The following is an 11,643-nucleotide window of genomic DNA, read 5'->3' as shown; positions in this document are numbered from 1 at the left end:
TTCCTCGCGTTTTACTTGTGGGCTTCGAGTCTGAGCCCACAAGTAAGCAGACGCTTTGTGAGGGACGGGAAAGATCCAGAACAACAGTGAAAGGGATGCTCTGGGAGGTTGGGCTTCCCAAATCAAAGTTTGCTGCTTCCTATTTTATAGTGAAAAGCAGGACAACTTGAAGGCTCACAAAAAATGTAGAGAAGAGTTTATTTTTATGTCATCATAAAAAAAAAAAAGAATATAGAAGATTTGAATTCCAACCTGCGATGATTCTGTTCGGGACTCGAGCTCAGCGACTCGGAGCTAAATGAGTGCTGGAACGTGCATCGTCTCAGGAACGTGCTCGATTCATCGGCGATTTCATTTCAAGACCGTCCCGAATACCTGCTGTCGTCCTCATTCTGGACGACTGTACTTCACGTCGTCTCTGTAAGAACTACTGCATATTTCTGAATGGAGCCTGAAGCTGAAGTCACTGTAAATACATGTTCCAGGGTAACGTTATGACCACTTTCAGATCCCGAGCTGCCCTGTGTGTGAGCGTGTGCACACTGACGGCCGAGCAGCTGTGACCTCGCTGTCTAATTTATTTGTGTAAGTGATTTGCAGGCCTGATGTCTGAAGAATATAGTTAAATACTGAACTTACGGATGACTGATAAAGGAATGTGATGTTTTACAGCTGCAGTGTGAGTATGTAAGAGAGCCCTGTATTCACTTGACAAGAAATGAACCTGCACTGAAACACCTGCAATGACGAGGCGCCTCAAAAGTCAGTCACTGCTGATCACTTTACATTTATATTGGACTTATTTTTGTTTTATACTGTTCTTTGTTTTGTTTTTTTGGTCTTATTTGTCATTTTAGCTCTGTACTGTCAAATAATCTTGCATCTTCTGTGCCTCATGGGCGCCCCCTGCTGCTGAAGATGCCACAGCTTGGAAGCGGCTGATCCACCTTTTTCTCCTCTCTCTCTGCTCCTTGGTTTGCTTCTCCGTCTTGTAAACTGTACAGATGGCAAACTAAGACACTCAAAAAAAAATCCTAACACTTTTTGACCCTGTAAAAACATTTGACAGTATCAAAACAAATGAAACCCATTGTTGAAAAAATTAAAATGGACTTCTGATGAATGTGGTATCTATATTATTGATATTTTATTGCGGGAGGGGCTGTTTGAGTATATGTGTACAAACATGTATGTTTAAATTTCAATCTCAGGTTCCGATGGACCAAATAAAACTTTTTTTTTAATTAAAGAGGTACATTTTGTCATTATTATGGATGCAGTGATTTCCTCATGTAAACTTCCATCCATCTCTCTGTGCCTTTGAGTCTGCATCTCTTTGCCACTTTGCCCCTCCCCTTTCTTTTCCCAAATAGTACCTCTGCCGTCTCTCCTTTTGGCCCCCCTACCCGACCCAGCCCATCCAAATCCCTCTCCCACCGGTTTTCACTGACCCCAGCAGAGACACTGTGAAGGCTTTGCAGCATGGTGACAGCATAAGGAGCTGTCAGCCGCTTCCTTGTGTCCCGTGCTGAGGAGCAACGAGATCTGCTTGTGTGGAGCCGAAGGTATGACCGCTCAAATATCTGTCTCTGTGTTTATGAGTCATCTTCTTTGCTTGGGGTGCACGGTTAGGCAAGGTGAAGATGTGATAATGCTGTGGCTCCACAGTGGAAGGACCGAATGCTTATAAACGCAGCAGTGTCGGAAGTGATAGAGAAAAGCTGGCAATCTGCAAATGTGCATGTCTCCCCCGTGTTCAGTAGATATGAAGTAACTAATTAGACATAGGCCTTTCAATTTTGTCTGCAGACGTGATAAGGCTGAATTATTCCCCAGCAACCCTTTGCATTGAAAATGAAGCGTTACAGAGTTCCTCGAAGTAGAAGGGGGAGACACACATTTTGTGTCAAACCGGAATGTACTGCAGACGCGAGTCCAAAAGAGTGCCTCGGTGTGATTTTAAGTATTTATTGTGCAATTATGTGTTGTGCAAGAGCGTTGTTTCTGGTAGCCACATGGAGCTTTCAATGGCAGGATATGCTGCCTCTTTGATGTGTTGGTTTCAGCAAAACGCCAAGCACATCCAGAGAGAGCGCGTGTGTTCGCTGGTGTGTGCCCTTTGTACATTTTCCTCCATGCCAGGAACACGAAACAAATTGCATGACATGCCCCACAAAGGTGTTTCTCTCTCTCTCTCTCTTTCTCACCAAGGCTCTATCGCACCTCAAAGAACAAATTTGCCCATTTGAAATGTTTTGTGGTCATCCTGGTCATGAGAACTCCTGTCATCAGTGCATGTGTGGATGTGACAGATGGTGTATTTTAATGTCAAAAGCAATCCTGGTCTTAAATCCTTAGTGTGTCTACTTCAGACTTCAGAATTCTACGGAGGAGAAACACATGCCTGCCTTGAGATGAGCACAATATCGTGCACAAGGGCGGTCGATGCATTGGCGATCTGTTGCCTAGTGAAAATGTGTCCTTGAGAATCTGCAGAGGCTCACCTTGTTCAGTTGTGTGTCCCTGTATTTATTTATTTTTAATCTGTTGTCATTGGTTCAGAAATAGTTTTATGTGGGTCCTGGCAGCAATGATCCATAATCAAGAGCCAGCGTTTCAGTCCCTGCCTGGAGATTTGTAATCCCAGTGAGGGATCTTTGTTGTCAGGGCAGCGTGTTGCTTGTCAGATACTTTTGTTCAGCTTGAAACTCTATTTTCACGTTTGCAGCCTTGCTTCTTGTCATTTATCAGCCCGTCTCTCACATCCTACCGGCCCCACATTTAACTTCTCTGTGAGCACACGGCTCACGTGGATCAAAAAAAAATTCATTTCATGGTGGGTTGCATTAAAGGGGCTGCATTGTTTCAAACAGTGGGGAGGCAGTGAAATGTGATCCGGGTGCAGTTTAAAGTAAGAGATGTGCAGGTTTAAAGGCTTACGGGCCACCAAAACACTGCAAAGTATTTTATAATTATACTCTTAGTTTTTATCACAACGGCTTTTATTTTTTCCTTTCATTGTGGAGCTGCAAAAATGATGGAGTTTGTGTCTGAAAACAAATGACAATGAGGAGTGCTTCTCCGACCGCATCCTGCAGCCCTGACTGGTTTGGTCAAACTGCATGTTTGCTTTGTTGCGCCGATCACTGCGCCCAAAAATAATGCACGCTGCAGCAGTAAGGTGGCAGGAGTCAGCGGATGCATGCATGGATTTTTTTTTGGAAGGCTGTTATGTTGCTCCTTCAATCTCCGTTCAGTTTTTCATGGTGGTTAATTCCTCTCTTAGGAGAAACTGAAAGCCAGAACATGGCATCCCAGGTCCCAACTCTCCCACAATCCTGCACACCAGGGATTGGGAGTGTCTTTTCTGACCAGTCTGGCTTTTACTCTCTGGACTCCAACGTTCCTGGGCTCTCTAAGGTGATTCTCAGCAAGCTCAAAATGAAGGACTATGGAGAATACAGGTATTATAAACTGATCCCTGCTTGTTCTATTCTGATGCTATTTCCTTTCAGATTTTCCCTTTTGATTTCCACGTCTGCATTTTAGTACACAAAAGATATCCAAATCTTTCCGGGCGTACTGTGTTTGCTGAATGTGTGTAATTCTATTAAGGGCTGCCGTTGAAGGGAAGATTAGCGGAATCTCATTCCAGAACTACAAGGAGATGTTCCAGAGGATGGAGGAGACCTTCAAGTTCTGCACCAGCTGCAGCAAACTCACGGAGCGTCTCCCCGAGGGCCAGAGCCTGAAGCGCTGTGTGAAGTGAGTGCAAATCCGCAAGTGAAGGATGACCCGTGAGAATGACCAGGGATGTGTCGATGTGTCCCTCATGACATATCGCAACGTTAACTATGATTAGCATGAATCATTTTTGACACTCTGAATGTTTAAGGCCAGTGTGTTCTGGTCCAGCCCCATTATCACCCGGTCACAGTGTTTGTTTTGATATTGCTGTCCAATGGCTGTCATGTGTGAAGCATTACCAGTTGCTTTTATATCAGCGGTGGAAAGATAGGCCAGGAAAGTGTGGACCGCTCTACGGAGGTGGACCACAGCCAACGGCAAATATAGCCCAAGTCCTAACTCTGATTAATCTCTGGAACTCTGCAGCTAAGCCGATTTTGAGTACATTGAAAATGTGAAATCCAGCCTGCTGCATTTTCGCAAATACATTGGTGTTTCTGCACCTCATTTTTCTCCTGACTCTCCGTTGATCGCTCGCTCGCTCTCTTTCTCTCTCTCTCTCTGAGTCACACACTCACGCAGGGTCTCGGATGTGTGGGACTTGGAAATTCTCAGCTGCTACTGCCTCTCTCTGGAAAGTGATCATCAGCAGATGCTATGCAGAAGGAAAACCGAAACTGCCGACCCTTGAGAACCTCCTAGAATTACCACAAATAGTCAAACACTGCCTGCTTATCCCTTCACCTTTTTCCACGATCGTTCTCATTCACGCGGACCCATTTATTATTCCCACAGCTGCGCCGCCTCTGCAGCAATGTTTTACATTTCCTGTCAAGGTCACTTGCTTTCTTTACCATATTTTGACTCACGTTTTCCAATTGTAAGCGTCTTGGGGGATTACCTAATATACCCAGGGTGAATTATGACAGAGCCCATTGGCTTATAAATGATTAGTGTGGATATGCAGAAATGAATAGTTGCCGCTGGAAAAAAAAAGGGGGGGGGGTGGAAAATGGAGATGGGTTTGATATGGATGCAAGATTCTATTTGTGTCCTGGCAAAAGCTGATCATCTAATAATAAATATGTATAAGTGAGGAGCATGCCAGGGCTGTGAACTAATGGTAACAGTAGCATGCTAGCACCTTTCAGGTAGATTATGATCTACTCTATCATTTATAGATAGATATCTATTTATTTATTTATTTTGCGCCTTTTTCTCCATATCTTATTTTGACATGTTAGCGTGCTTTATAAACATTGTTTGAACAGTGTTTATAAAAATAGAAGTAATAGATTCATTCATAGAAAGTAGAAAACAATAAGTGTTGTTTTTTATTATCTCACCCTAGAAGATTAACTGAGTTAATATGTAGCATATTTATTCACAATTATTTAAAATCAAATAAAAACCTTGCATACAAAGCCAGTTACTAATAATTAAAATTATCATCTATTTGTAGTTGTGTAAAAAAGTCCTTCCTCTTGTTGTTGTTGTTATTGGGCAACGAGAAATGTACGATTATTGCCCTGGATGGAAGGTCTATGATCATAATCACATATTCATAGTGTTACGGGCCCCAGATTGGTACCACAGCAACAAAATACAAATCTGTAAAATGCAGATACATTTCAGAAACAATGATGACACTCTGTTCTTCATCCAGATTGTGTCTGAAGCGTGGGCGGAAGCTCCAACCTGAAACGGGGTGCCGCTGCTTCGGTGACCAAGAGTTCCACCTTGATGCTGCTTACGTTTTATCATTTTTCTTCATGACATGCGTGAAATAATATAAAATGACATCACTGTCAATTAAATTCAAAAGGAAATATCAAAGCCTGCAAAACAAAGGAAAAAATGATCTTTTTCCACTGCTTCTCATCTCCTCCTCCTCTCACAGGTGCTTGAATGTGTATTACTGCAGCAAGGACTGCCAGAAAAAGGACTGGCCTCAGCATAAAAAGGTCTGCAAGATCCTGCGCCTGGTGGCCGTTGACAGACTGATGGAATGGCTGCTGTTTACTGGTGAGAAGTGAGGAAAGGATGAACTGAAAAATGCCTCGGCAGTTGTTTGCGTTCACAAAAGACCGAAAACACATTACTGAGATGGCGAATTGAAAAGCTGAGCTACAGAAATTCAAAGCCTGAGAGACAAAAAAAGAAAATCTCTAATTGCTTTTCAAACACAACCTAAATATGCAAAGCGGAATCCACACAAACGTGTGTCCTCGGTTACATGTCCAATAAAAATATTCTGCCACCTTTTTGTTAGGAGACCTCCCGTTGCCCACTGAGAAGTGGTCCAAGTCGGTCACTGAGGTGAAGAACTGGGACGACTGGCTTTCCATGCAGGGAGACCTCGCGCCGCGTCTGGACTCCATTTTGTCGGGCGCCAGCATGACGTGCCTCTGGAAGAATGTCAGCACGCCGAGGCCGGATGACGCTGACCTGCGGCAATCTTTGTGGCGCATTCAGAGTGAATTCCTCTCCCGGGTTCTTACAGTCGGCGTGGCCATGCAACACTTTGGCCTTGACCCCTACGCTAAACCAATCACCGTCCACATAGCGGGGGCCTCCCACAACGAGACCATGGGAGCCAAGGCGACTGACTACGATGAGCTGAACAACATGTTCCCTGGACACCGAGGCATCGAGGTTGTCATGGTGGGACCAGAGGTAGTGGACGGCCCGATCGTGAGGCCTCCTCTCAGGGCATTCGGCCCCAGGGAGAGGGTCTACATCAGCGCCTACAAGGGTCTCTACCATCAGCTCTGGGAGGAGGTGGTGGAGAAAGAAGAAGCAGCCAAACCAGACCTGGTTGTTGGATTTCATCCTGGTGAGAAATAATTGCTACCTGACCTGAGAGTTTCACCTCAAAAAAAAAAAAAAAAAAATGTTATCTGAAGAACATAATGATTTGTGCTGCTATAAATAGAAGGCACTCAGCGTAAGAGGTCAGCTGGTGGAGAACCAGCGACTTCTCTCCCTCCCTGCTTGTTTGACGGTCGCCTTTCTAAGACGGCGCACGAGCAGGAGACATGAACCCCCATGCGGATCGGGCCTATTCATTAGCGTCTCGCTTTTATTGGGGCTCAGAGTGATTAATGGGAACAGATGGGAAGAGTCTGATTGCTGAAGTCAGCATAATGTCGGTGCGCTGGCTTTTTGATAGAGGAGCCTCATTTCCTTCCTGTTACACGCTGAGCGGATCAACAATGCAAGCCACTGGCAAAAATCAACCTATAGGGAATAATATTTCCGTTCATCACCCGGTTTCTACATTTCATGACAAATTGTAAAATAGAATGAAACTCTCTGCATCCCTTTGTCCACTCTCTCTGAACCGGCCCATTAAAGTGGTAGTCCTGTATAATACAGGCCCTTGGCACCAGCGCCGAGTCGGCTCTTTGACCCTTTAACCTGTGAAGCGGCAGCGACGCCTATCGCAGCTGTGCCCATAACTGCTGGCTCCGTTAACCACCGCAGGCACCTTCGGAGCTAAATATACAGGAATAAGTCATCCCGCAAGTAAAATCTCTGGCCGGCTGATACGGCCCGACTGGCCGAGCCCTGCATTATGACAAAGTAACACAGAAGCAGTCGGTGCGACAGGCGCGCGGAGAAAGGGAATGACTGTGTGTAAGTGATCTGTGATGGCAGCCGCCGGCTCTCGTAAAGTAAATGGATGTGGCACAAACACGACATCTGCACAAGTTTCGTAATCCGGGAACATAAATTGGGATCACTTTTGCTTGAAAAGGCCTTTTTTCAGACGAGGAAATGGAGTCGGTCTAATTGTCATCGATGCACCGACCGTGTGGCCCAAACTCGCAGTGCAAGCGGGCTGCAGGGCCTCTTTGTCACCCCGTCTCCCGAGAGTCAAAGCGCCTAAACGCTTAATCCCTGTTAAATGTTTTATCGTGACGTTGAGTGGAGCGTGACCTCCGGGATGTTGGCATCGTGGCATGCATTATTCAAAGTACAACTATCTCTGTCTGCTGACGGAGTTCAGCTGGGAAAACAGGCGGCGGACAGTGTGATCCTCTCAGTGCGCCAGTTCCACGTTCCAGTGCACGCTGCCTCATCTGCAGGCTTTGAACAACCCAGCACACTTCCAACCAGCTAAACCATGTAGTGCATTAACAGCTGATGCGCGCGCACAGTTTTCACTCAAAGCCGATCAATATGTAATCCCCGATTACCTGCAGTCCCTTGGACAAACTCAAGTTCAGGGAAACTCCTCAGCTTGCCGCTCTCACGGTTTTGTCCCATTTCAGGATACGTAGTGGAAGACTTGAATGATTTGTCGTATTTGCTGAAACGGTGGTTTGAACTTCAATCATCTGGTGGAAGGTCACATTATTCACTGCATTGCTCCGCTGCTCAAAGAGGAAAATGACAAACTCCTGATACACGCCGGCCAGCAAACGAGACATCTGTCCGCTAATGTGCTGCAGGATTATGCACCCAAACACAACGTGGACAGATTTCATAAATTCTGCGCCGACTCAGCGCATTCTAAGTTAGGGCAAGTTCCTTCCAGTCCAGCTGAAGTTTTCAAATGAAGTCAGGTTGTTGGGAGCAAAGATTACCTTCGTTGCGTTGATTTATATTACACTAAAACTCACAGTGGTCCCTCAGTTTCTCTGCATCCTGTCTCCTCCTCAGAGCCGCTGTCTCCAAGCCGTACATAACGGCTGGCCTCACCACCGTCTTGCAGACCTTTCCCGTCATCCTCTCCTGTCACTCTCCCGTCTCGTTACGTTTACATGCTGGTTTTACAAATTGTCAGATAGGGAACCGGATTTTCATGTTTTTTCACAACATATTCCGGTTGTTGGTTTTGTTATCTGCATAAAACAGACCTGCCTCCTCTGGTCCTGTCTATTTGAGGCTCTTGTTGTGCATCTCCTGTGTGTGTTTTTTTTGACACAGGGTTCCACGCTACCCAGGGTCTGTTTCAAGGTTGGCTGCCCACCCTTCTGCTTCTCAGAGATTATGACATCCCTTCCTTCTTCTCTATGTACAGGTCAGTCACATTATGCCAACCCTTTGTCATGGTGGTGAATCTGAGCTTCTTGTTCAAGGGCCAAGTCGATGATAAGATTTATTTCTTCTACTGCAGCCTCTCTCAGAAAACTGCCCCTGTAGACTCCATGGCAGAATGGTTCTTGATGTTGCTCGCTTTCTCCATTGATAAAGCTATTCCTCTGTAATTAAAAAAAAAATGAAATCATTGAGGTGTCACTCTCTCAAAAAGCAAAGCTGATGATGAACTACCTTTATGTCTCCACAGTGAGATGGAGCTGAAGTACTTGCTCCAGATACTGCAGGAGCTGGAGATGCAGATCAGGGACAGCGGACCGAATCCATTCACCTCACAGAAACCAGAACAGGTTCAGGCCTGCCCCAACAAACCCCCAGCCTACTGCAACTCGCACTACTTGTGTTTTCAGGGACTCGTGCCACATGAAGACTTGGAGGAGGTCGGACCAGACAATTAAGAAGCCAGCGTGTTGTTTTTTGTTGTGCCACAAATCCCCCCCGCTTTAAAGATGTGATTTTGGAAACTTCCTGATGTCCTTGGCAGGCTTCCTGCAGCCTTTTTGATATGAGCATTGCTTTAGTTGTGTTGCCACTTGGCACATGCAGGCGCTGAGGATCACCATCCCAAATGTGGCAGACAGAGGAAACAAGAACATGTCAATATTGTTAATTCTGAAATTATTAATCAATGAAAGATTACAGAAAGCACTTAAAGATCATTATTTTCAGATAAAATACAAATCTCTGTACTGTTGATGCCCTGAGGTGACGCCATTATGCCATATGAATAGAGATGGCTGTACATACAGAATAATTTAATGATTCTATGTTCAGTGTCAAATCTAGTCCCAAAATACATCCATGAAACCTGATCATTTAAGAGCTAAAATTATCATTAGAAGACGGTGCACCCCCATTAGGGTGTATATTACATACATACACACAACTCTAACCCTAAACTCACAATCTTAACTTTGGCTCCATCTGTAGATGAAAAAGAGGAAACAAAATGAAACTCGGAAAGCACTTGGAGAGCGCAGGCCTCCGCCAAGCAGCTCATTCCCCTCATAACTGGATTTAGACCGTCCACATGGTGATCTGGATCATCATCAAAAGGTTCTATATTGTCCTTTGTGTCTTTATACACCAACCATGAAAAGTAAAAGTGAATCAGAGTTGATGTGTGTATTTTTGAACAGATTTTTTAATCCATAAATGGGTTTTTAATGTTAAAATGAGTATTATTATTTTGTCCTGGTCTCATTCTGTGTCAGATCCAGAAGACATTTTGCATGGTAGTGCATATCGGACCCCTTTATGACTATGATGTTTAGTGAATGCATTAAATGCAAATTTTACAAGATGTGAAATTTTTAATTATAATTATAAGTAAATGGGAAAATCCAGATTTTTTTGTATCCAGACGGGCATCCAGATCACTTTCAAAATTACGGGACAAGCCTAAAGTACAGTAGTAAAAGGTGCCTTGAAACTGTGAAAAGTTATCTATGTATATGAGCTCATGTCCTGTTGTGCTGATTTGTTGCACATGGCCTGCTGCCCGCTGTCTGTGTCTTGATGCATTGGATGTTTGATTTTTTTTGTACTGCTTGGACTTTTTTTTGCAGTGTTTGCAGAGATGTGTTCTACCTTTTTGATTTTGTGATGTTGAAGGTTTTTAATAAAGAGAGAAGGAAACAAAACCTCTCCTGACGTAGCCACAGACCTCTCACGCCTCCTGCTGTCCATCTAAAGAATGCTCCATGTGCTTCCTGCCCAGGAACAAACCAGTGTCTCCATCTGAGTGTTAATATTACATCACTGTCTGGTCTCTTTCTGATTTTTAACTTGTCATCGTTTGGAGACATACCCACGGAGGCAAGCTATCCTTGATGTTACTTAATTCCTTTGTCGTGATGCGTTCAGTTGCTCCCACATGCATATATTTGCATGATTGCATGCTTATTGTCAGGGCAGACAGATAATTTTCTGTTAATGCAGAGGAGCATTGCAAAATGACCATATTTCCTTCGTTTTCGTAAAGAATCCACATACTTTGCAAAGACCAACAGTTAAACTATTTCCCCTTTCTGAGATCACATTTAGAATCAACAATTAAATGAAAATAACTGGAAAGGAATGATCAGGGTAAAATGCCATGCATATAAAAGTATAAAAATATAAATACACAAATCTGAATGTGTGGGTGCGTGTGTGTGTGTGTGTACTGTATACAGTATTCATTTATTTTCTTACTGACTTGGTTTTAATTTTGATTTATTCATTTTAAACTTGTACTCGAACAAACAGATGGACAAACGAAAAGGCAAAACGAAGGAGGGATTTCAAGGCCGGATAAACGAGTTTCAAACGCTTGAATTACGTTTCAGCACGGACACATTTGTCTGTGACACTGCTTTAAGATACTACTTGTTTTGTGTGTTTTCTTCCTCCTTTTTTTTATCGGCTGTTACTACTTATTTACACCCCTCCCCCAAAAATTTAATACAAATAATTACATTTCTAATTTATATTATAAAGAGATTTTAATTAAAAAAAATATTACTCAGGAGGAAGGAACATAAATTGTGTTAGGGCTTGTTTCCGGGGAAGGTAGAGAGAAGACGCAAAAAGGAAGTTGTTGTCAAGTGTCAACAGACAAGAATGTCTCTACTTTTCTCAATTAAAGCCGTAGACTTTCAAAAATAACTCTGGAGGAAGCCGTTGCCTTGTTGGAGCTATATTTAGTTGTAATGTTAATCTCATTTTCTTGGGCTATTTATTTTATATTCGTATCGAAGCCATTGCTTGGGAAACATTAGCTAACGTTAGCAATGGTTCAATGACATATATTGTCCCGCAGAAGAAGTAGAACACCGACCCGCTTCGTACACAAGTGGAGGAGAGACG

General features: G+C 43.8%; 1 protein-coding gene across 1 annotated transcript; it reads left to right on the top strand.

Annotated features, from left to right (window-relative positions):
* Positions 1-1,495: 1,495 nt before the first annotated feature.
* LOC137910172 (putative protein MSS51 homolog, mitochondrial) lies at positions 1,496-10,447 on the top strand. Its single transcript, XM_068754602.1, has 7 exons — positions 1,496-1,565; positions 3,287-3,464; positions 3,616-3,765; positions 5,588-5,712; positions 5,960-6,523; positions 8,623-8,716; positions 8,984-10,447. Exons 2-7 carry the CDS (start codon positions 3,307-3,309, stop codon positions 9,189-9,191), a joined length of 1,299 nt encoding a protein of 432 aa, XP_068610703.1. The 5' UTR covers positions 1,496-1,565; positions 3,287-3,306; the 3' UTR covers positions 9,192-10,447.
* The last annotated feature ends 1,196 nt before the right edge of the window (positions 10,448-11,643 follow it).

Source organism: Brachionichthys hirsutus, chromosome 21 (assembly GCF_040956055.1).
Source record: "Brachionichthys hirsutus isolate HB-005 chromosome 21, CSIRO-AGI_Bhir_v1, whole genome shotgun sequence".
NCBI lineage: Eukaryota > Metazoa > Chordata > Actinopteri > Lophiiformes > Brachionichthyidae > Brachionichthys > Brachionichthys hirsutus.
The sequence above is the reverse complement of the archived record's forward strand: the minus strand, read 5'-3'. Positions and strand labels throughout refer to the sequence as shown.